This window comes from Myotis yumanensis, unplaced genomic scaffold, assembly GCF_028538775.1.
Source record: "Myotis yumanensis isolate MYYU_CA2020_CCGP unplaced genomic scaffold, mMyoYum1.0.hap1 SCAF_17, whole genome shotgun sequence".
NCBI classification, from domain to species: domain Eukaryota; kingdom Metazoa; phylum Chordata; class Mammalia; order Chiroptera; family Vespertilionidae; genus Myotis; species Myotis yumanensis.
In genome coordinates, this window is record NW_027223768.1 from 30382258 (window position 1) to 30408196 (window position 25939).

Consider the following 25939-nt stretch of genomic DNA (forward strand, 5'->3'; position numbering starts at 1 on the left):
CTACCACCAGTTGTGAGCCCGGCTTCTGGCTGAGCGGCACTACCCCTGTGGGAGCGCACTGACCAACAGGGGGCAGCTCCTGCATTGAGCGTCTGCCCCCTGGTGGTCAGTGCATGTCACAGCGACCGGTCGTTCCGCTGTTCAGTTGATTTGCATATTAGGCTTTTATTATATAGGATATTGCCCAACCTCATCATTTCTGCAAAAGGAAGCAGAGAGCCTGTGACATGCCCAAAGTAACAGATTATAGGAAGGGCAAGATTAGAAGTCAGGTGTGTCACTTATGGGACTGCTGAGCACCAACCTGTCCAACCACATGATGGCTCGGCCCTTTTATCTTAAGTAGGTTTAATCAAAAGAAATAACGAAGTTCCATATAATGTTTTTTAAAAATATGTTTTTACTGATTTTTAGAGACAGAGGAAGAGGGAGGGAGACAGAAACATCTATGAAAGAGAATCACTAATCAGCTCCCTCCTGCCCACAATCCCAGCATGTGCCCTGACCGGGAATCGAACCAGTGACCTCTTGGTGCACGGGTTGATGCTCAACCACGAGCCACACCAGCTGGGCTCCATATAAAGATTGAATGGTAATACAGATAGAGCAGGGGCCAAAGCTAGACTAGAGCTGAGATTCAGGTACAGCTCATAGGTATCTTAGATGAACCCTTATCCCCCCCAACTTCCAACCCCTCAATCTCTACCCCTTGTGGATCTACTTGCACCCACTGGTTTTACAGGGAGAGAAGGCTCCCAGGAAAAGATCTTAACTGAGACTGTATGTAAACCTGTCTGGCATATTGGAGGGTGGAGTGAAGGAGACCATCCAAATTTCTGAAAGGAGCACTGACACTCGACAGTCATAACAAGGAAGGCAGTATCTGTCATAGAAAAACGCCATTCTAAGCAACAGTGTCTGGAGCCAGAGTAGAGACCCTCGTGCACAGTGGTGCCTAGGAAACGAACCCACCTTTGTCAAACCACTGTGGCTATGGACTCACACTCCGTGCAGAAAACATGCTGTGAATGAACTAGAAGAACGGCCTCTTTAAACTGTTAGTACTTTGAAGCCCTCGACTCTGACAGAGGACTAAGCCTCGCACAGAAGGAGAAGTCTGTTTCTCACCTGCAAAAGAAAGCTGAATTGTCATGCCCCTGGGACAACCGAGAGCCATGCTGGTAGAGGCCAACTGCTACAGCTACGAGCAGTGCTGACAATGTCGGGTGCAGACCTGGCCAGAGAGGAACAGTTTAGAGCAACAGGCCACAACGGAGGCAGCAGTCTGGGCTAATCTGCGAGCTACTGAATGGCACCCCTTAGGAGCTCCCTCAAACAGCTGAAGGAATGGGAAAGGCGAGACATTGAAATCTCCATGTGAATGAGTATGTGAAGCTGGCACGAATAAGATTTGAGAATTAATGTTAATGCGATCCTATTCATGTCCATTTAATAGAGAAACTTGGCAATATTTGGGATATATACACACACACACACACACACACACACACACACGCTCTCATTCAGATTAATAGGGAATTTATCAAATCTTAACCGCCAAATTCATTCCCAAAGTGATAAATATTACATGCTGTATATAACTCTGATGTTGGCCCTAGCCAGTTTGGCTCAGTGTATAACTCTGATGTTGTATTTCATTAAATACAGATTAATATAACTGGTTTTTGTGATATACTATATACATTTATATTTATTATATGTATTTTAAATATACTAAAGCTGAGCCCAATTGATTTTAGATAAGTAAGCAGCTTATTAAACAGTCTCAATTAAGTGGAATATAACATGGAACAGCTTAATTTTCACTCTAATTTCTATGTTTTAATTGTATGATATGAAATTTCCCCATACTGCCCTTAATTTGATCTTAGGGCAGAGTTCAGACACTCCCAGTCACTTTCTGTTAGTAAAGAATCTCAAGCTAGTAGAATTTAAAGACTCCATTCCCAAGTCTAACTCAAATCTCATTTCCACACCTAAATTTCTAATGTAAAACAGAGTTAATAACAGTCCACAGCACACAGAACTGTTAGAAGATTAAAGGAAGTAATATACAAGCTTCCAACAGTGCTGGTTACACAGTAAGCACTTGAAGTATTAGCTTTCATTACTCCCTCCCACGGACAGCAACTAACCTTTTGCTCACGGAACTCTGAGTGGGAGATAAAGTGAGGTCAGCACTTTTAATCCTCCTACTGCAGGACCTCGGCAATGCAGGTTGGAGTACTTTTTCCCCTTCTCGCTTCCAACTCTAATTACTATGACGTGTAGGGAAAAGAAACGGCAGGAAATGCTAGGATGGCCTTACTGGCTGCCTGCAGGCAGCAGGAAGGCACCCTAATCTCATTCTAGCTTTAGTCCCTTGGGGTAGCTTTTGCTGATGTGATGGTTATGTCACAGGTGATGCAGGGACTTCATTTGTTTGGCTTCATCTCAGCCTCCCCAGGAGGGGGCAGCCAAGTCTTCCTTCCCCAGCCTTCGGCAGTCCACGCTCCCATCCCCTGAAAAGGTAGGGTGTCCCCTGGCTAGCTGGCCGCCCGCTATGCCTGTCCCCCACAGCTCCCATTTCCTCCCCTGCTTCCCATGCTCCTTCTCAGGAAGCCCCAAAACATCCCCATGCCCTCCCAGAATTCCGAGTGCCCACTGCCAAGTGAGATGGGGGGAAAAGAGCTGTTAATTCCCCAACTTTCTTTTTCTTTCTTTCTTTCTTTTTAAATATATCTTATTGATTTTCTACAGAGAGGAAGGGGGAGAGATAGAGAGTTAGAAACATCGATCAGCTGTCTCCTGCACATCCCCCACTGGGGATGCGCCCACAACCCAAGTACATGCCCTTGACCGGAATCGAACCCGGGACTCTTCAGTCCACAGGCCGACGCTCTATCCACTGAGCCAAAACGGTTTTGGCAATTCCCCAACTTTCAAACGCCGACTCTCTTTTACTTCTCAGTGTGTTTATTTGATAAGGGATAGGATTGGAGACACGGGGGGTGGAATGACACTGGGGACTAACAGAACCACTCGGGGCTACCTGGTAGTAAATACTTAGGGAAGTGTTTGACTCAGACTGGCAGTGGGTGCTAGTTAGCTACAGATTTAGGAGAGGGTGTGGGGAATTCAGTAGTATCACCTTCTTATTCCATCTTTGGGTCCCTCGTCACCAATAACAAATGTCCCAAGAAAAGTCCCATTAAATCATCCTGAAATAGGGATAAACTACCCTCTCCAAACATCACTGTAACCTATTGTAGGGATACCAATAGGTCCTGATGCACAAACTGAAACAATCAAATGCCTCGGTGAGGGCAGACAGGGACGGAAAGTGGGTGCATTCTATATATGTGAAGGATGATCCTCTTTGCCCCTATACAGATAAGTGGGAATGAAGTGGAGGAAGTAAAAAAGAAAATGGGATTTATCTGACTATACCTTTTATTTTTAAACTACGTTAATGCTTTATAAATTGAAAAGATGGAAAACAAACCCAGCACTGGATGAAACAAAAATATGAACTGAACTATATTTGTACCAAGTAAGTACATAACTACAATGAAGAAAATAAAAAGAACTCATCAGGTAACTTTTGGACACATTACTTATACACCCTTACGGGGATGTAGCCTAAGGATAATAGAATGCAAACAATTCTTGAAATTTATTTAAGAGGTTTAGTGTTCAAAGTAGTATTTGTGTGGCAATTCCCAAACTGTTTTGTGTGTAATGTGGACAGAGCAAATAAATAAATACAGGGATGTTGTTGGGAACCACAGCTTTTACTGCGGTGAGAGGAGGTATAAACTCAGAACAGGGAAAGGAGGGGAAGAGCCCGGTGGTGGTGGATTCGAATCAGTGGTATCAGAATGGACTGTGTCCACTGAGAGAGCCTGGCAGCAATGACAGCCAGAGGTAACAAGCACTTCTAGAGCTTGGTTTCTAAATACCATTCCTCACCAAAAGAAAGCGGACTACTTTAAAAATGATTGATTCTGGAATAAGCCAGTCACAGAAAGACAAATACCACAGGATTTCACTTGTATGTGGAATTTTTTTTTTTTTTAATATATTTTATTGATTTTTTACAGAGAGGAAGGGAGAGAGATAGAAACATCGATCAGCCGCCTCCTGCACTTCTCCCACTGGGGATGTGCCCGCAACCAAGGCATATGCCCTTGACTGGAATCGAACCTGGGACCCTTGAGTCCACAGGCCGATGCTCTAGCCACTGAGCCAAACCAGTCAGGGCTTGTATGTGGAATTTAATGAATAGAATAGACAGACAAAATAGAAACAGACTCATGGATACAGAGAACAGACTGACACTGTCAGAGGGGTGAGAGTTAGGAGCTGGGAAAAAAAGGTGGAGGGTTAAGCGCGCACACACACACCACCACCACCACCACCACCAACACATAGACACAGACGACAGTACATTGATTATCAGAGGGAACTGGGGTTGGGAGAGGTAGGAGAGGGTAAAGGCAGCTTAAATGGTGATGGAAGGAAACTTGACTTTGTGTGGTGAACACACAATACAATATACAGGTGATGTGTTATAGAATTGTACACCTGAAACCTATATAATTTTATTAACCAAGGAAGGCCATCCCAACAAATTCAATAAAAAAATCCAACTAGGATAACTAGTTAAATTTTAAGACAATTACCAATGTCAATTTATTCAACTGAATATGCACAAATTTTAAATTAGGGTGGTTTTTTTTTTAAGGAGCACAACAATCTATTCACTCAGGTATTCAACATTTACTCCTACAGAAAGGCAGATTTCTTATTCAAAATGCTATTTCTCACCATTAGTAGTTTTGCATGTGTAAATTATGTTTGACATTTGATACTGAAGTTAGCAGAAAACAAAATATAATAGCAGTTAATGAGTTTGTAAGGAGGGAAAATGTATTAAAGTTACTTAGATGGGCATCATCTACACATTTTAAAATACCAAGGAACTCCTTTTCATGTTAGTACAAGGCTTTAGTATTGATCAACCACTTCAATCATGTCAAAAGGAACAAAATGTACCAAAAAGAGCAAAATTTTGATGTAGAGAATAACTACAAACTGTACGTTTTTGATAAGGTATAAAATGTAGCCATTGTAATTTTACTGAACATTTTTTGTTTGCCTTTGTTTACTGTAACCACATAGTAATTACATTGTAAGGTCAAAAACATTACAAATGTCAACCATCTGTATGTTCCAGCAGTTTCCAAAGCATTATCGGCAGCACAACTGAATGATGTGCTGACTCACACTCTCTTTCTACATCTCAACAATCATCACAGCAAACTGCCAAAGAAATGATTTGTGAAATAATCATCACTTTCCTTACTCAAATACCTAATTGTTACTTTAATCTCTTTAGAAAAGTCAGTTAGTTACTAGTCAGATGAAATGATCATGTTAGTGATTAAGATTCTTCCTAAGCAATATCTCCAGTGTATCCTATTCTCAAAATGTTAATTTGTAATGTTTCATACTGCCAATTGTTATTCATCGTGCTCATTTACAAACATAGCGCAAAAAAAAAAAAGGGCACCTATCTCTCTTGTTATCTTATCCCTGGGGCTTAGAGATGTACAGCATTTTCCTAAACAATAATTTCTAATCTCCCAGAACCCGTCGCATTAAGGGAAAAAGTGCTATTTAACATACATGGTGCATGCTGGTATTTTTTCCTAATTTTTAAATTTCGTCATACATCACATACAAACGTCACTTATATGAAACATAAACATAAGAGATTATGTAGAGATTTATTCTTTCGTTTAGCCTGTCTGCACTCTTTGGTGAGCATTCCCTTTTTTATTTAAGTCTCCCCTCTCTTCCTCATTACTCCCCACATGCACACCTGCACGTGTATTCCATAACAACCCAGTATATTCCTGTCTTCTGCCAAGCTCACAGAATCACACACAGACACGAGCAGGAATGCATACACCAGTGTGGGCTTTGGCGCACACTGCCAGTGTCCCCAGGTATCTACTTCCCTCTTCTTTCTTTGGGGCCCAAGAGCCAGCACCAAATACGGGCAGGGCACATGGCTGTAGCTTAGGAGGCTGCTTGACCATGTGACTAGGTCTGATCAAGGGGGATGAGGAAAGAGGAATGATTCAGGCAACGTAGACTGGACATTTTCAAAACGAAAGTGGCTTTCTCCCTGGGCTCTCTTTCTTTCTGAAGGATGGCACACAAAGATAAGGTACTGGAGAGCAACCGAAACCTCAGACCCAGAGCCTGACGCCACATGCTGAGGACGGTGGAACTTCCCCACTAGCCTGGGTCCCCAATGACATCACTGAGCACAGGACTCCCTGCACACCCTGGATTGTTATGGGGAGCTCACAAATTCTCTTCTTCAAAGCACGACACCCTTAGCAACACATAACTTTATTATGAATGTTTCATATGCAAAAAATAATTTTTGCATCTTAGATTTTCTCTCCTCAAACAATACCTGCTCTAGTTTTATTTATTCTTTTTTAATGCTGTCCATTATTTCTTAATGAGAAAAAAACAAAATATGTTCAACCATTCCCCTTAATAATTATTCACTTTATATTCAGCGCTTTTCCACCACAAATAAAGCCACACAAAAAATATTGTCAGAGCCGAAACCGGTTTGGCTCAGTGGATGGAGCATCGGCCTGCGGACTGAGGGGTCCCGGGTTCGATTCCAGTCAAGGGCATGTGCCTGGGTTGCGGGCACATCCCCAGTGGGAGATGTGCAGGAGGCAGCTGATCGATGTTTCTCTCTCATCGATGTTTCTAGCTCTCTCTCTCTCTCCCTTCCTCTCTGTAAAAAATCAATAAAATGTATATTTAAAAAAAAATATTGTCAGAATGTATCCTGCACACTAGGCTTTTGATTTCTACAGGATGGATTCTCAGAAGACCTGCAGATGAGTCAATGGTGGATATACCATCAGAGTTTGCCCTCTATTAAAGGTAGATTCACATTTCTACCAGAAGAGGATGAAGACCCAGTTTTATTTTCTCCGGGTAAATGATAGGTTATACCAGCATCATTTATAGTCTTTTCTCAATGTATTGATAATAAACTTTGTTATTAAAATATTTTTTTTAATATTGATTCTAGGGCTGGGCAGGGAAACACAAAAAGAAAACAGAACCTGCTCTGCCAAAAGTATTTAAAGTAAGAAAGTGTTCAAGATCCGTTAGGGACGCGTCAAAAAGATATAGGAATAAGCTTGAATGAGCAACAAAGAGCCAAATTTGGAGCAATTTGAACATCCAAATGAAAAAATGACAGGAATGCATTATAACATTGAATACAAAAGATGAGTACTAATGCTAAAAGATAGTAATAATTGATTTAGGCAAGACTCATCAATAAACGCTAAAAACCACTGAGTATTGGGGAACGGGATAGTCACACAGTCTCAATGTACCAGCTCATTAAAAAGTAGGGGAGAGCCTTTAGAATGGAGCAATCTAGTGGAGAGCACACCATTTCAATCGAGCAAAGTCAGTAGCACCAATAACGTGACCAATTGAGATCATGTGGTCCCTGCTGTGACACACTGAGGACACTTCACTCATGCAAAAAGTATCAACCGCAAAAAAGTAAGCATTTTTGTTATTCAGATTTTGCACAATATAAAACTTGCATTCCCAAGTCTTAAGCTATAGTCAACCTATGTTTACCAACCTATGTTTGTATTTTAAAACATCTGTAATGTTCTCAGGATATTTAATCAGACATCTATTGAAACTATGATTTATGTTAAATTCTTCAAATTCATTTATATAGAAAAAGGTGAATAAATAATGAAGGCGGAAAAACACTATATGACATTAATTCAATAAACATATACAGGCTACTTTTCTCTGTGCTATACTATTTGACAGGTGCTAGGCAAACACGGATAAATCTGGCAAAGTAAATGCCACCTTTACTCTTTTCATAAAACTTTCTAATCATAATAAATCCAATGAAAAAAACAGTATTAACCTAAATTCTGGTTTTAAAGGACTAAGCAAAGGTGGATCTAAATTAGTTAGAATCCTCATTTAACTATATTAATCAATATAATAGAAATACTGTAATATAAAATAAGTGTTATATTAACTGATTCATTATAGAAGTAGAAAATATAGTGATTAAAAATAGGGGATTTAGAATCAGACTGGCTGTTTGCATCCTGAGCCCAGTGTAATTTTACAGTTCCTCTGTCTGTAAAATGGAGCTGATAATATGATGTTATGAAGATTAAATATGTCAGTGCACACAAAGATCTTAGCATACTTAGTGGCAATCACACATATGAATGTTCATAGCAGCATTATCTGTAATAGTAAAAAACTGGAAATGTGCTAAATGTTCATCAATGAATGAATGGACAGAGACCATGTGGTACATCTACCACGATGAAATACAGCTCAGTAATAAAAAGGAACAAACTACTGCCCTAGCCGGTTTGGCTCTGTGGATAGAGCATCGACCTGCGGACCAAAGGATCCCAAGTTTGATTCCGGTCAAGAGCATGTACTTTGGTTGCAAGCTCCTCCCTGGCCTGGGCCCTGGTCAGGGCTTGTGCAGAAGGCAATCAATCGATGTGTTTTTCTCACATCTATGTTTCTCCCTGTCTTTCCCTCTCTTTTCCACTCTCTCTAAAAATCAATGGAAAAATATCCTCAGGTGAGGATTAAAAACAAAACAAAACAAAGGGAACAAAGTACTGACAAATTGACATCAAGAAATAAACCTGCTAAGACAAAGAAACCAGATTAGAGACTATAGATTATATGGTTCCATTTATATGAAATATTTAGAATAGGCAGATTTATAGGAAGCAGGTTGGTGACTGCCTGAGACTGAGAGTGAGGATGAAGATTAACAGTAAGTGAGCATGAGAGATCTTATTAGGAAATGAAAATGTTCTAGAAATAAATTATGGTGATAGTTGTACCACTCAGTAAAATTACTAAAAATCAATGAATCAGACACCTGAAATGAGTAAATTTTACACATAAAATAATCTCAATAAAGTTGTTTTCAAAAAATAGTTACCACATGATCTCACTCACATGTGGAATCTAATGAACAAAACAAACTGATGAATAAAATAGATCCAGAGACACAGAACACTATCCAGCTTAAAAACCTCCCAGGACTCTGTATTTCCCATGAGACAATGACCAGTCCCCTGAGCATTCAATCCTATTACCTGCCCATCTAAACACAGACCCTGAACTAGACCCTGCAGGACACTCTCTTCTGCTTTCACTCAATCACTATTCCATGGTGTTGAGACAGTTTCCTCTCAAGTCCAGCTCACCTCTTCCGTGAAGACTGCGCTAGACATCCCCATGTGCCCACCTCCCAAACGAAGTCTGAGTCACCTCCTGCTCTGTGTTCCCCCAGGACTTCGTTCATGAAAGCAACAGAGCTCTCATCACATTGCAGTACACATGGACTCATGGTGTTCCCCCTCCAGTCCGTGGCTCTTTGAAAGCTCGTTTTATTCCTATTTCATCCATAGTCCTTAGGATGGCACATAAAAAGACTTCAACAAATGTTTATGAAATAAATACATCTCATTTCGGAGTGCCTAAAATCCATCTACCCTGGATGTTCTATCAAATAATTGAGGGCAGTCGTGGTAGGAAAGTACAGATGGGTCCTACATGTTTAGGTAGGATATTCGCCAGCTCCAGTGGTTTAGGCAAGAACAGAAGAGCCACTGAGGTTATGCCCCTCTCCTCACTGCTCTGCCACAGACACAGAGCCACGCTAGGATAACAGGACCACACGGAAGAAGCAACCAAGACATGTAGGGGATGCGGGAGAAGGAGAAATAAATAGGGTAAAAGACAAATCCCAAACTGAAGCTACAAAAAGGGACATGTCGAGGGTCACGGATTACAAACTCAGCTTGCTCATGACTACTGTCATCTCTGTCACCGCTTTCACCACTCTCACTGACAGCAACCATTTACTGATCGCTTACCTGTTGGCAGCTGGACGCTGTGCTGAAAACGACCACATATGTCCTTCAGCGTTCATGACAACCCTATCACAGAGGTATTTTCCATATTCCAGAGACAATAAAGCAAACCTATAAACAATTAACTGCACTGCCCATGGTGTCATAGTTAATATGTTAAGTCATAGAGCCGGGATGTGAAAGAGGGTCAGGCTTCAAACTTCTCTTTCTGCTCTGCTATCCATGCGCCAGGGGTGTAAACAAGCTGGGGGCTGGCTTTACTGCTTTGCATTATTTAGGGCACAGTCCATGGCTAATATGCTCTATTTCTTCCCTAGCATCTCAAAATGATTTTTCTATATAGTAATCACTCAGTATTCAATTGGTTTCTTACTATACCTGGTTACTAGAAGTAAAAAGGTTTATCAATCTTTAGTTAGCATTAAGCCAAATAAAAAAAAAAAAAGATGATGTAGCTCTTCTGACTATAGTATGTGCTGGGGTAAGACTTTAAGTCATCAATTGGAATAGGCCCTAAAACACCAACCACCACTGTAAAATTGAGGATGGTTTGGTATAATAATAAAAACGCTAAGATATACTGCTCTTTTCTTTAGATCTGGGTATAAAGATAATAATTATATATGAATAGTCATATATTATAACAAGCACATGAACTTACTTAGATGTGGAAATAAATATGCTTTAATTGTTAAAACCTCTTATTTCTCTTGCAGAAAGATGTAAAAACATGTGACAGTGGACTTACGTCTTCTACATAGTTCTAAAGTCTGTGTCAGTACATGAGGCAAAAATCAATTTGAGACAAAATAATCTTTGAAAAGTCCTTAAATCACCCTTCAAGCACAGTATAATACAGTACCAGCTCTCGATAAACCCATCTCGACAGTTTTTCCTCCCGCGCGAAGCAAACAGCACCATTTCCTCTGCTGCGTGCCACATGGAGTATTTGGCTCATGCTTGGAGGCCACATTGAAGGAAAGCGCACATTTACACATGGGCATCACAATCAACACTCTGAGATACTTAGACTGTATCAGTCCTGGAGCAGGTACTCAGGAACCATTACATCTGAGAGAACAGCGTATCCCCGTCTTTCACGTCATGCTTGCTAGGCATATGCTCATTGTGGAAAAAGAGCTAGAGTTACTACTGTATTTAAATTATTTAGTGTTTTGTTTTGGGTGTTTTGGTTTTCGGCTTGAGCCCAAAGATATACATTTGAGTAAGTTATATTCCCAGACATGTGACTCTACTGTACCTGCTATCTCTTGTTGATTATGCAGCCACAGATACCTAGAATTTTAGGCACAAATTATCTAACACTATAGTTTGTCATCTAAAAAAATAAAACTGATCTTACCTTCATCTATTGATGCTTCGCTACTGTAGCCATCATACTCTGCAGATAGAGGGCTGTATTTTTGTCTTGTTTCCCAAGTATAGTTCTTTTGTCTAGAATCAGCCAATGGGAGCCTAGAATTGTGTGTTCGGGATAAGGCCTCGTGGTATTTACCCAGTGCTTCATCTTCACTCTCAGAGGATGAACCGTGCTCATCTCTGTCCATGTAGGAATTATCTATTTGCAACAAGGAGAGCAAATCAAAATTTTAATGCAATAAAGAGTGATGAATTTGTTATAGTTTTTTATATATATATATATATGTATATATATATGTATGTATATATATATACACACACACACACACGTATATATGTCATATATATCCATATACACACAAATATATAAACACATATAAACAAATACACAATCTAAATTTTCAGCTTTAGAGAAGCATAAACTTTTCACTTAAAAAGCCCAAGACTTTTTTTTTAAAGCCTAAGATTTAGATTTTATGGAGTTTTTAAAATGTATTTTTATTGATTTCAGAGGGGAAGGGAGAGGGAGAGAGAGATAGAAACATCAATAATGGAGAGATTCATTGATGGGTTGCCTCCTGCCGCCTCCCACTGGGAATCGAGCCCGAAACCCAGGCATGTGCTCTTGACTGGAATGAAACCCAGGACCTTTCAGTCTGCAGGCTGACACTCTATCCACTGAGCCAAACTGGCTAGGACTAGATTTTATGTTTTAATAGAAAAAGATTCATTTGTATACTTCAATTACATAAGTAATGTTAATCACAGGGATTTTCCTACAATGTTACACATAAAGAAAATAATAGGGCCTGTCATTTTACACAATTTTCCTAAAGAATCAATAGTATACAAAGGATGTTATAGGTATTGCCTAAACATATAGACATGATTCAGATAATTCATGTTACAAAAGATATTATCATCTTAGCTGAAATTTTCAAAATTGATAATTCTTATGCTAGGAATGAAACAAATGGGCAGACATATACAGGAGTGGGCAAAAGTAAGTTTATAGTTGTGTATACGTGAAACAGACATCTAAAGAACAGAGTTTATTTATTTTTAATTCTCACCCGAAATATGTTTTTTTTATTGATTTTAGAGAGTGGAAGGTAGAGAGGTAGAGAGAGAGAGAGAGAGAGAGAGAGAGAGAGAAAGAGAAGCATCGATCAGTTGCCTCCTGTACACTCCCTGATGGGGTTCAAACCCGCAACCTTTTGGTGTATGGGCCAACACCCCAACCAACTGAGCCACACGGGCAGAGTATTACTTATTACTATTGTATTATTTGTATTACAACTGTAAGCCTACTTTTGCCCACCCTGTATTATTAGTAAAATTATAGTTGGTAAAACTTTTCTAGAGAACAATTTGGTAACATATATTAAGCTTTTAAATCTGTATAGTATTTCATCCATTTCTAAGAATGTATCAATTCCATTTCTAAGAATTCAGCCTAAGAAAATAATTAATAGGTGACAATTCAGTGCATTGTGTTCAATAGTAAAAAACAAACAAAAATAAAATAAAACTTAAACATCCATCACTGGGCCTTAAGTAAATTATGATCTATCGATGCAATGATATACTATGCAGTGAATGAAAATGAAGTCAACTTACAAGAACTCACAGGGAAAAAAATAACTAAGGTTATAAAATAGAAGGTATATTCATAGTTTCATTTTAAATATATATATATTTAAACATAAATATATATATACACACTCTCCTACATGCAGTAGATACACGCATACATGCAGTATATATTTATATACACATACAAAAAAATGTGTGGAAAAATATACAAAACTTAACACTTATTATCTGCAAATGGTGAAATTACTAGGAAAAGTTTTTCTTACATATACCTATATTTAATATAAAAATTTTTAGGTGGGATAAATTCTTTTTAAAAGCACTAGGTAAAACTTTTAAAACTGCAGCATGCCAAGATGCATTTAAACGAAGATGCAACCTTCTTAGAATTATAAATCAACTCTAGAAAGATGAAGAGACCACAAAAGGTAGAATTTGTGAGATCAGTCTAGATATTTTTCTCTATATACTCAGTTGAGATGATCTGTACTAAAGAAATCAAGGTCTGAAATCCAAGTGGGGAGGCGCAGAATAAGTAAATTTTACAATAGGAAAATAGGGACAGGAACTGAATGTTTAGAGTTAGAGGTAAGGAAGCTTAGGTGTCACCTGGTTTAAGTCCCGCTTTTTAATCCAATAAAATAAAATCACAAAAGGGTAAAACTATGGCCAACGTTTTTGCATTACCCAACTTGTAGTCACTAGCCACATGCAGCTATTTAAACAATTAAAAATAAAATTTAAAATCCAGTTCACCAGTGCTACTAGCCACGTTTCAATCGTTCAGTAGCCATGGGAGACAGTGGTTCTTATGCCAAGTAATATGGATAAGCAAAACTTTCCCATCCTTGCAGGCAGTTCTGTTGGGCGGTGACAAGATGATGGCAGGTCTGGTCTAGAACCTAGGCATTGTGACTTCCGGTTCAGAGCTTTCAGACTTTTGGGGATACCATGGTGGTGAAGTTAAGGTACTGAGGACAACAACTAGAAATTCCACAGTCACACTTCACATGTTATAAAATATTGCCTAACGTAACCCTGCATTCAGAAAGAGAGAAGGAAACTCTCCCTCCTCTTTTTGTACCTGATAAACTCTACGTCAGAACCAAGTACATAGAAACTAGTAATATCACAATTTGGCTACATGAAGAGATAATCTATGGGATTAAGTTTTAAAAGGATTTTTACACTATAACCTGTTTAAGTTTAGTGCTGATTGTAATCTAGAATATTTGAAAGGTATTTGGTTTCTTTAGGTACCAGAATGCTTCTTAATGAAAACAAATCAAGACAAAACTTAAAACGCTGTACTGCTACTTGTCAAGTATTTATTACTAGAGTGCACCCTACTGTTATTTTATGAACAAAATAACATGTAAAATATTCTACTTAATATGTATGTCTTTCTTTATTTCTGCTACTTCATGTAATAATACCAAGGCTACCAAAAACCTCCGAGTCTAACATTCAAAAGGCTACTAGAAGAGTAGATTCCAAAATGGACATAGAGTTGATCTTTGGTATCCACAGGGGATTGGTTCTAGAACTTTCTGCAGATACCAAAATCCAAGGGTGGTCAAGTCCCTTATGTACATCCTGCCATATACTTTAAATCATACCTTAATCAATAAAGAAAAAAGGAAAAATTAAAAAATAAAGGGATAATATGCTGCAAAATAAATAAATAATCTCTAGATTACTTATCATACCCAATACAATGTAAATGCTATATAAATACTTGATATATTGTGTTGTTTAGGGATTAATAAGAAGAAAAAAGTGTCTGTACATGTTCACTACAGATGCAACCATCACAGGCCTAACTACATAGCACACATCAGCGACAAAGTAACATTATATATATATATATATATATATATATATATATATATATATGGTTTTTTTTTTCAATCTGTGGTTGGCTGAATCCACAATTATAAAATCCATAGATGTGAAAGGCTAACAGTATTTCCAAAAACTGGTGTTCCTTTTCAGTTAGCTCATTTATCCTGGATCAGCCTCTATTATATCATTTAAAAAAAATTCATATAATTGATAAATAGCAGATCCTTATTCCATATAAAGTCATGCAGAACTGAAAAAGTCTTCCTCATTTCTACTCTTACTCATATTTTGTTATTTTATGAGAATCTAAATTTATTGAAAAGTTCTAGGTACATATTTTATAAATAAGAACCAGTGTACTTTTGGCCTTGTGATCAGACCAGCAATAAGTGGAAATGATTATGTCATTAACAGAAATAATTACAGGATTCTGAAGCAATTCTGCAACCAAAACCACATAACTAATGGCTAATTGTTTTGAAAATTGTTATACATACTGTGGTGGAAAACTATAAATGTTTAATTGAAATCTTAATTCTATAGAGAATTCATAAGTAATAGTAGATTATTTATGTATACTCACTGTATGAACATGTATGGCTAACTGAACAGACACATATCCTGAAGCATGTTACTAAAAAAAAAAAAAAATCTATTGTTCCCAAAGGAAAATATAAAACACTTGATATAGGTACCTACTAGGATGGACTTGAAGAGCAACACTGTACAAAGAACTTTGGCGTTAGTTACAAAAATTTTTTAAAAATTTAAATGCAACTAAAAATAAACTCCAACTAAAGGTTTCATACTACTTAAGAAAGCCATGGAGTTGCTGGTTGTAAAAAAATCAACAACAACAGACATTTAAAAAACTTAAGGTTGTTGAAAACTGGCGAAATAATGCAGGGACCAGAGGCAACACTTAGTGTGTGTATTGTTCTTTGAAATGATTGTGAGGAAAAAAAAAAATGAATGACTTTAAAAATGTCTCCCAGTAAGAAGAATAAAGAAAGTCTCAAAACAGATCTAGAGGCATGTGTAGGAAAGTTCAGAAATTTGGATGATATTTTCCTAATTTCAAAAATCAAGAGAAATTTTATCACTCAAACCCACAGTAGGAGACCTCACCTTTTCCTGGTATTATCTTAGAGTATTTTTCATCTTTACTCTTTGCTTTTCCTTTCTTGGCAGAAACGGCTTCACTTTTCTTTGCTTTTACGTTTCCTTTCCCTTTGTAGCATTTTGTTGCATTTATATGTTCTTTGATTTTTCCATGTAATTTACCTTTAAAGCTAGTTGATGGTGCTAGGTGTCTGTCTTCTTTCATAGTGGATTTCCGTATCACATGTCTATCGCTCGCCAAAATATCTTTTGGAGAGTTCTCATTTCCTGAACACTCATTTCCTTTCGACCCTTTACTTTTAATATGGTTTTCAGCTTCCTCTGAATGTTTTTCTCTCTTTTCTTGATACCTTACCTCCTTTAAATCGTTCTTACCATTATTAGAAATTCCTAACCCAGTATTTCTATACCTGTCTGTAGGTCCAAGTTCTTGGCAAAGAGATCCAGTCCTTGCATTCTGCTCAACAACGGATATCCCACCATCACTCACATGGCCTTCCACAGAATTACCAGCCTTATTGGTTTCTTGACATTTTGACAGCGTCTGTTGCCTATCATTAATATGTTTAAACGGTCTTTCTTCATTTGCTCCTTGATCTTGCCTTTGTGAAACTGAAGTCGTGTAACAATTCCTTTGATTTGCTGTGGGCTCTACACTGGATGGTGTTGCCGGACAATCGGTGTTTCTGGAGACTTCTGGTGACATGGCGTCTTCTTGTTTAGAAGTATCCACAGCTTCTGCTGCTGAAGCGCTTTCCTCTTCTGGGTGAAAGCCATTCATCATGCTTGTCACCTGCTCAGTCACTGCGTCGCTCAAAGCATAGCTGACCTCCCCGACAGCCGTGGTCAGGTCTTCCACGGCGTTACTGATTGTGTCCACCAGGGAGGACACGGAGGGCAGGCTCCGCTGCAGTTTTCTGAAAAACGCCATCTTCTATCTCCTTGTCCCTACACGGTGCGATAATGAAATTTTCTCTTCTCAAAATATCAACCACTTGGAATTTGAATTTAACATTTGCTTAAATGTTGCCATTTCTGAGCTCGATATTAGTATTTCGCATGGTGGTTTTTTAAATCGTTCTGTAAATGCATTATGCATTGGAAGAAGCATGTCGAAGCAAAGACTCTTCCAGAAAAAAAGAAAAATCAAACCACTTTCTTTAAATATAATGATATTTTTCCCACTCCAAAGCTATCATAACAGCAGCAAGACAATTATTTTCCCCTCAAATACTATTGGTTTTTTAATTCTATACCTGTAAGAAGAAGTATAAAAAGGATTTTTACTATATTACTTTTCGTTAATTTATTAATAGTCTATGCAGAGGAACTATCCTATCTTATTAGCAAACTACCAATATCACTTCAAATTGAGAAAAATAGTAAGGGGAAAATATGTAAGCAATTGTGCGCAGAGGTTAGAACAGGGGAGGGCAGAGGGTGAACATTTTCACAGTAGCTATGACATACAAAGCATTGTGATTTACAAATTTTACCTTATTTAATCTTACAATAACTCTAGGAGGTAAACACTATTATTCCTATTTAATAAGTGAAAGAAAACAAGGCTCAGAAAAATTAAGATCCCTGAGAACTTTCCAATGGATTCTCAAGGTCAAAACTATTTTTATAATAACAGTAAGGAGATATTTAACCTCTCACTTTTATTTGCTCACAAAAGAACACTGGAGTCTTCAGCGACTACATGACAGACTGAATGCAGAAGCAGATGTGAGAACCCAGCTGTCCCTTTCTTCTATGCCAGTCATTAGCGATGTTCCAAAAATGTACAACAATGTCACTCTTCTCACTAAATTTTTTTGTTTTAATAAATATACTTTTTAATTAAAATGTTATTTATATTAACATGTCATAGGCTTATTGTTGTCTTAATAAATAAATTGATAAAAATATGTTAAACTCTCCTCAGCTTTAACTTCTAATATGATGCATATCAATAGATACAACGCATATAAACAAAAGCTCTTTTGGGGTCCTCAATAATTTTTAAGAATATAAAGGGGTCATTGGACCAAATGCTGATCCAGAGAATGACTGGAGGCCTCCCAGCGATAGCTTTCGCCTGATCATTCTATACAAATGATCAAAATGCAGGGTTGAATTATGAGAAACAAATCAAAACCACATAAAGTACTGTAGCTTCCTAATGCAAGTGACAGATGTAATTCAATAACAAATAGACTTTTACACACAATGAGGCTATCACTTTTTAAGTTACCAGAAGAGAAAACCAACTCTCCAATACATGCAATAGACAAGGAAAGCAAAGTTTCTCTGTGGTAGCCCCTCGGAATTCTTCCACACTAACGCCCTGCCCTGATAATGGTTCACATGCTCCTTCTGTCATTTATACAACCCAGTCTTCGGAAATAGCAAGTAAGGGGCTCAATAACTTTTAAAAATAACTCCAAGGAAAATGTTTCCATAAGAGAAAGAACAATATTACAGCCCTCCCTCGTCTTTCCTAGTATTGAGTAACAGTAAGTGATACAATGCCTATGTTGCCAAGGAAGGAAAAGGAACACTAATTTTTCTAACCAGATTTTTATACACCAAGTTACTAAAGAAAACCTTCTCCAAGCAATCCAATTATCTATCAGCTGGGCATCCAACAGCAGGTAAAGGAAAGAGTGAATACTTCCAAAAGCTTTCTAGGGACATGGGGGAAAGCTAATTCACGAGTTATTTGGGTAAGAGATTTAAGCCAGACAAGGCAACAAAATTCTCCCTTCTTCTTCAAGCATATCTATTAATTTTATAGTCTCAAAGTACATCTTTTATCTTAAAAATAAGTTATTTTGTAGTCGTAGCAATTCATCTTTATGCAATATATTAGCAATTTGTGGACAACAGAAAGATTACTGAACCTAATTTACTTAATAGATCTTTTATTCTCACAGAATAGTGGTTCAAATGTTAATTTATAGTATGTCAAAACCAACCTCTTTATTATGTATTTTAAAAAATAATAGGATAGTACAGATAGAAAGAACAAACAAGAGAAGCAGTGACCGTACTTACAAATTTTATCTTGTGAATTCTTCCTTGTGCTGTATCCTGGACCAAGATCTGGAAACCCGCCAACATTTTCAAAACAGAACTTCTTATTAATATAGAGAAAAAGGAGCAGCATCAAGATAATAAACACCCCAACCGCTGACAAAAATCCAACTGCCTCTGGAGATACTAGAGAGAGAAAAGTCACAGCTGTCAGCATTCACTCCTCTTTAACCACAAATAAGGAAACCCCCATAGAAATGTCAGATTACTGTCTTTTTAAAATTATATTTTAAACTGTCATAGTTCACAAGAGTTTAGTTTATAAAAAAGACAAACCGCAAAGTTTAAAAGTTATTCGATTCACTCAGAAAATGTATTCAACTCTTCTAAAAGTTTCCCTATAAATTACGTTAGGACAATCTTAAAAGACAAGTCTTCAAACTTGGCAGTTTTACATTTAGTTCATTGAAGAGTATTACAAAAATTTTAACACAAGAATTACAAAAACTATTTCCCATGCACAAGTATATTACTTAATCAAATTTGTGAGAATGTATATCATTACTCATCTCTCTAAAAGCTTCAAAGGCCCTTTTTTATTAAATAAACTCTGGACTTAACCTGACATTCAAAGCCCCAGCCTCTCTTTTCAATATTTTACTCCAATCAAATGGTCCCACTCATTGTCTCAGAATCAGGTGCATGCATTACTATACACCTTGTTGTTGCTCTCTCTCTCTTCCCGTTGCTGTAATGAGCCAGTCTCCTCCCTACCATCTCCTCCTCTACCATGTCCCACTCATCCATTCAACCAACCAATATTTTTGGAGCAGCAACCATACACCAAGCATTATCATATACACAGTTTCTGTCTTCCACGAACAGTCTGATGAAAGCAGTTACAACATGGCATAATAAAGGCTATGACTTGGGGGAGAGGGGAGAGGTAGGGACTATGAGACCCACAGAAACACTTGATCCAGAGCTGAAAAATCAAGGAAGCTTTTCTGAACGTTACCACCTCTATGATTATATTTTAAGAATTAGTAAGAAGTAGCTGAGTTAACACTATTCCAGGCAAAAGAAACAGCATGTGCAAAGGTGCAGAGACGGGAGACCATCGTATATTCTAGAAACTCAGTAAAACTTTGTTATGATGAACCGCCAGATTCTCAAGAAGATCTGATCTCAAAAGGACGCATGAAATCATCTTGGAGATTTTGTAGCATGAAAACAGACAAAATCTCCAACTTCTCCGATCCTCAGCAACCCCTCTTTTCTTTCAACATCTGCCTTATTTGTCACTTCACCAATCATTTGGAGTTAACAAGAACTAAATTTTTATAGCCCCAGTGCCTTAAATATAATACTCAAATATCAACTGAGAATAAATCCTAAGCCTCAAATACCCTCTCCAACCTGCCTTCTTCCTCCACTGCTCAAGTAGCAGCTAAAATGTCATCTCCTCCAAGATTCTTTTCTTAATCGCAAGAGCCTTGACCATTAGCATCCAACTCACTTGTTTAAAGCGAAGTCACCAACCAGCCAGTGATGAGTGCTCTCATCTCCTAGATTTTCATTCCTTGTGAAAGCCAGACATCCAGGTGTAGAACCGATATGACACTGCACCTGTTCACAGCGGGGTCAACGGTGCTGTGACAGAGGGTGGAGCAGAGAGTGGTACTGTCAGGGAGGCACTGAGAGTGAGTGGAGGAGGGACAGGAACGGGGGGAAGTGCTCTATGAATATGAGGCTGATGCTGAGGAGCAGCTCTTGCTACTAGAACCAAGAAGACAGCTCTGTCCTGCCTCTCTCGCTTTCAGGCTGAAGAATAGACAGGAAAGAAAATAATAATTTAATAGAAAGATCCAAGCTAGATGACAAAAGCAGTGGTATGCACCAAGCCGAAAGGTTGAGATAATAATTGAAAGAGAAGAATCATCAGCAGGATTTCTAAAAGCTAGGAAGGTCAGAAGCAAGACAGAGTCTGGTATGAAAGGGCAAAATGCTTACTGTAGTTTATGAAGAAGCAAAACGCGCAATATCCTTATATTCACTATTACACCGTAAACAGCAAATATGTGCAGGCGCTCCCCTCTCCCCCAGGCCCAAAACTCACTCAGAAATTTGATGCCTTAAGTGAACACACAGGGTTAGATAATATGTAGTCTGAAAACTTCCCATTTCTTAGAAAACTAAATGAGAGAGGAAACATAGCTCATTTCACTTAAGCTACTGCTAACAAAAATAGCAATAAACACATAGAGCATGCACTGTTGTAAACACTTTTACTAGTACATATATTAACTCTCTTCATCTTCACAATTATGCTATTATTATTCCCACTATAAATTGTGATACAAAGATATAAACAATGTGCCCAGCCAATAAGTGGAAGAGTCAGTATTCAAACCCCTGTCTGGCCTCAGAGTCTGTTTTCAACTATTTCTCATCCTGCTTGCCCTGTTTTCCTTCTCTCCTTCCCATCTTGCCTCAATCCTTCTCTCTGTGTTCCTCTTTCATCTCCCTCCGTCCCATATTTACATTTAACCGAGGGGGAAAGACCAACTATAAACAAGTATGACAGGGGAGGTACTAGAGGTATGAATATAAAGTATTACTGGAACACAAAGAAGAACTACTACTTGGGGAAGTAACGAACACTTCAGAAAGGAAATGACACTCGAGCAGGGCATGAAAAATTAACAGAGTGCTATCAAACAGAAAAAGGGCAGATGGAAGAGCATGGTCAGAGCCACGGAGACGATGTGCGCGCATTCTCCAAGCACTAACGGCGCGCCGTCATGGCTCTCTTGGCTACCTCTGTATTCTCAAAGCACCTAGCACACTACCATGTAGCTGACATTAAATAAACAATTGCAAGTGAATGAATGTTTGTTCAGGAGAGAAAAATATGCCGGCCAAGCTGTGACTGCAGATGAAAGCAAGGTCAGAAACGTCCAAGAACCTTCAATATCATCCTAAATCTTTTATACTTGTTGAACTCTTTTTGCTTAAAACAATTAGAAAACTGAAATGCAGTAGAAAGCGAATGGTAGCAAAATATGAGGTTTTGGTGTGTTTTGTTGTTGTTGTTGTTTTGCTTCCCCCCCAAAAAAAAATTGGGAGCGAGAGAGAGATAAAATATTGAGTCCTTACATCAGTGACACAGAGAAGTGAATCCCAGTCTTTGTTCCAGGAAACGGGTAATAACCCAACGTAGAGAGTGTGGGTGAAGGGAAGGTTAGGATAATTCTAACGTTTCCAGCTTAAGTGAATGGTAACATTATTAACCAAATGAAAAAACATAAGGAAGGCATGTGGGTTAGGGAATGCAGCTAAAGAGGGACGGAGGAGAGAGGTAGACAATGAATTCAGTGCTTGACATGTTAGGTGAGAAAGGCCAGCAGAATGTTTCCGTGTGGATGCCTGGGAAAGAGGGAAATAGCCCAGTGCTCTGGGGAGGCTCAGGTCAGGTACAAACCATGTGGGAGTGTTCCCTTTGCCCATCCTAGTCCATGTGAAGGACTCCACTGACTCAATACAGCCCAAGTGGCACACGACAGGTAACAGGCTTTATTACTGGTAAATCTCTTACTTTACTCCTTTTTAGATAAATATATACGGTGACACTGGACAAATTAACACAAAATCTTTCCCCACTAGGAAAAGGAGAAAGATGTCTAATGTAAATATACTACTCACACAACTCCCATTTTATCCATTGTCTGACCAAAATGTCCATTTTCTACGTTCACTGAAAAATTTTATACACTTAAAATTTTAAAATATGGTTGTAGATAAGAAATAAATAACATATTTTCTAACAGAAAGTATTAAAAAGCTTCAGACTTCTCTTTTCATCCTTATCTCAGGATTAGAATAATATTTATTTCAAATGACATGATGCCAGAAGTTGGCCAGTTACAGTTCTAAGTGTGAAAACATTGGATAAATGCCACTTGTACATCAAACTGCAATAGAAATACACTAAAGTTAAAGACATGAATGCTATTACCCTATCAAAAAATTGAAATTTACTAACTCAGATCTCAATGATATAAAATATATTTTCACCCAGAATAAGAGGGAAATTTGCCGCCAAAATTTTATTTCTATTGTGAATCTGCTTATGCAGCATAAACATCTCTAAGATTCTGGTTAATCTACCTACACATAAACCTACTTTTTTCAAACATTCTAGATCATCCACTGCAAACAAGTAAATTATATTTAAGATGCACACATAATACCTCTTAAGGAGGATCTCCAAAAATCTCTACCGGCACACAGCCACAACCAAGTGTATAGATATGGGCATTGAAGCTCAGAAAAAAATATAATTTTTGAGTTCTTAAAATTATTTTTCAGTGACAGAATCTTGATTTGAATGCAGGCACACTGACTTCTGAACCCTGAACGTTAGATATTAACCCCTATTGCTTCCTATTGCCAGGCACTGTTATACTCTCTTCCAGTTTAAGCTTTAATGCCGAAAACCATTTTATGGTAGTTAAGTACCATACATTATCTTAGACTAGATCAGCAAACTGAGGCCCAGAGAGTAGTTAGCTTGTCTAAGGTCACAAATCTAGGAAATGATAGAACCTGGATTTGAACCCAGACATTCTGCCTTCAGAGCCCATGGTCCCAAACACCAAGCAACACTGCTTCCTTATCTGCCAACCTGCAATGTAAAAAGGGAAAGCAGTGTGATCAAAGTGATATGGCTTACTACATGTATTATGAGAACGTATTTTATGGTTTACCTTTTATATATGTCAAAAGATAGCAAATGATTTCAACTTTCTCAAAATAGCTATATAAATTATAAAACTGGAATCATAATTTTTATATTCAAGATACTTTTCAAAATATTCTAAAATTAATTTTAGCACTATGCTTAGAAACTCAATCAATGTCACGTTAATATGTAATATAGCAAGTTTTGGAAAGTTGATAAAAGTTTAAAAACAAAGTATTCTGCCGAAACTGGTTTGGCTCAGTGGATAGAGCGTCGGCCTGTGGACTCAAAGGTCCCAGGTTCGATTCCGGTCAAGGGCATGTACCTGGGTTGCGGGCACATCCCCAGTAGGAGATGTGCAGGAGGCGGCTCATCTATGTTTCTCTCTCATCGATGTTTCTGACTCTCTATCTCTCTCCCTTCCTCTCTGTAAAAAATCAATAAAATATATTAAAAAAAAAAACAAACAAAACAAAAAAAAACAAAACAAAGTATTCTATAGAATAGTAAGCAGATGTTCATTAGTAATGCTCAACAAAAATATAGATAAGGTTTCTGTGAGCTATATGATCCTGAATATGAAGACAATACTGCAAAGTAAGAAAAGTACCAGATATAATAATGTCACCAGAAAATAACAAAAAGTTTAGCTTCTCAAAGGTTAATGATTATTTATGTTCTGTATACTTACTGGCTTTAGTTGTTATCTTTACTATATATTTACAAATATATATAGATATATACATATATACATATATTTGCAAAAGATAAATTTATAAAAATATTTTTGTCAAAAATTCAAGCTTCAATAAAATTCATTTGGCCATGACAAAGAAAAAAAGAAAATGACAAAAGAATAGTCTTACAAAATAAAAGCAAGAACAAATCCACTCGACTTGAAAGTATTGCAGAATTCACCTAAATTCTAGTTGGCATTTTATCACAAAAAACATTTTCTAGGAAAGTTTATTTTAAAAAAATACTAGGATATACATAAAAATAAGTATAAGAGAAATACGATTAAGCCAACATATCTTCAATATTAATTTATTTGTATAATACTCTTCTCTCAATAAAACATTTTTATCCAAACAAATCATACATTGTAAAACAAATTTTACAAAACTATTCTGCCCATTATATTTTAAATGCAAATTTAAATGAAAAGTACCTATGCCTCTTATAGTTCTTTAAAAAAGAAGGATAAAAAGAAACAACTTACAATTTGCATTATAAGGTCTGTATCGCTGATTTGTCCTGCTGGACATGAAACACTAGTCCTCCAACTACATGTCACGGAGGCTTTAATAATTCATTTAATAGATGCAATTCTATCTCTTGAACAAAATGTGAACTATGTAAGAAGTCAGCTTTCATTTAAAAGAAAACAAAACACTTTCCATTTAATAAGCCCTAAATATTTTTTCTAATCAGAAAAATTCCACAATGTGTTTTGCTCAGGTTTGAACAGAAAATAGAGAATTTATCAGTATTTTCACAAAACAATGTAGAAAGATAAGATCAATTTAATATGTTTAAACTTCCTTTTGTAACATCTCAGCTACCTACATAAATAAAATCTCTCTTGCAACCAAAGAACTTATATGCATGCATATTAGCATAACCAGTGGACACTGACACTGGGGCAGTGGGGGCTTGCCTGGGGTGGAAATGGGGGGGGGGGGGACGGAGGGAGGTGTCAATTGGGGAAAAAGGAGACATATGTAAAACTCTAGACAATAAAAATTTAAAAAATAACTATAAAGAAAAACAATGAAATCTCTCTTGAAATTTTTATATTATGATACAAATAATGCAAAGCTGGAAGACGGCATATAATCAAAGAAAGGAATATAATAATATATAACTATTAACTTGGTTTTATGTTTAAAAAATCCATGGGGGAAAAGGCAATTATTCACAAGTGATATAATTCCTTGCTGGGTAACTTACACGGACAACAGAGGGGTAGGCACAGATAGTAGTGAGGCCTAGGATCTTAGAAACAAAATTGGCCTCTGGGAAAAGTGACCTGACAACGTTGATAAAATAAATTCTACCCAATTTGTTCGAAATGTCAAACCACATAGAATATTTCTTTTAAGCACCATGTAATAAATTAAAACTTCATTCAATGTCATTATAGCAAAAAAAAAATCCTAAATCAATGTTAAAATTTTTGTTATTCACTGGTAATATTTTAGATATTAGTCCCTTAGCAGAT

The 25939-nt window shown here is 37.5% G+C and overlaps 1 protein-coding gene across 3 annotated transcripts in view; it reads right to left on the minus strand.

Moving 5' to 3' along the window:
* Positions 1 to 25939, minus strand: part of SYT14 (synaptotagmin 14) — a 126917-nt gene that overhangs the window by 70350 nt on the left and 30628 nt on the right. For 2 of the 3 annotated variants that reach the window (XM_070396566.1, XM_070396565.1), the window contains exons 3-4: positions 18993 to 19157; positions 11371 to 11586 (exon numbers count right to left, since the gene is read on the minus strand). In XM_070396566.1, coding sequence (XP_070252667.1) covers positions 11371 to 11586; positions 18993 to 19104 — 328 coding nt within the window. In that variant the 5' untranslated portion in view covers positions 19105 to 19157. Of the gene's footprint in view, positions 1 to 11370; positions 11587 to 15956; positions 16882 to 18992; positions 19158 to 25939 lie in introns of those variants that run through there. The other variant, XM_070396564.1, reaches the window with a different exon arrangement.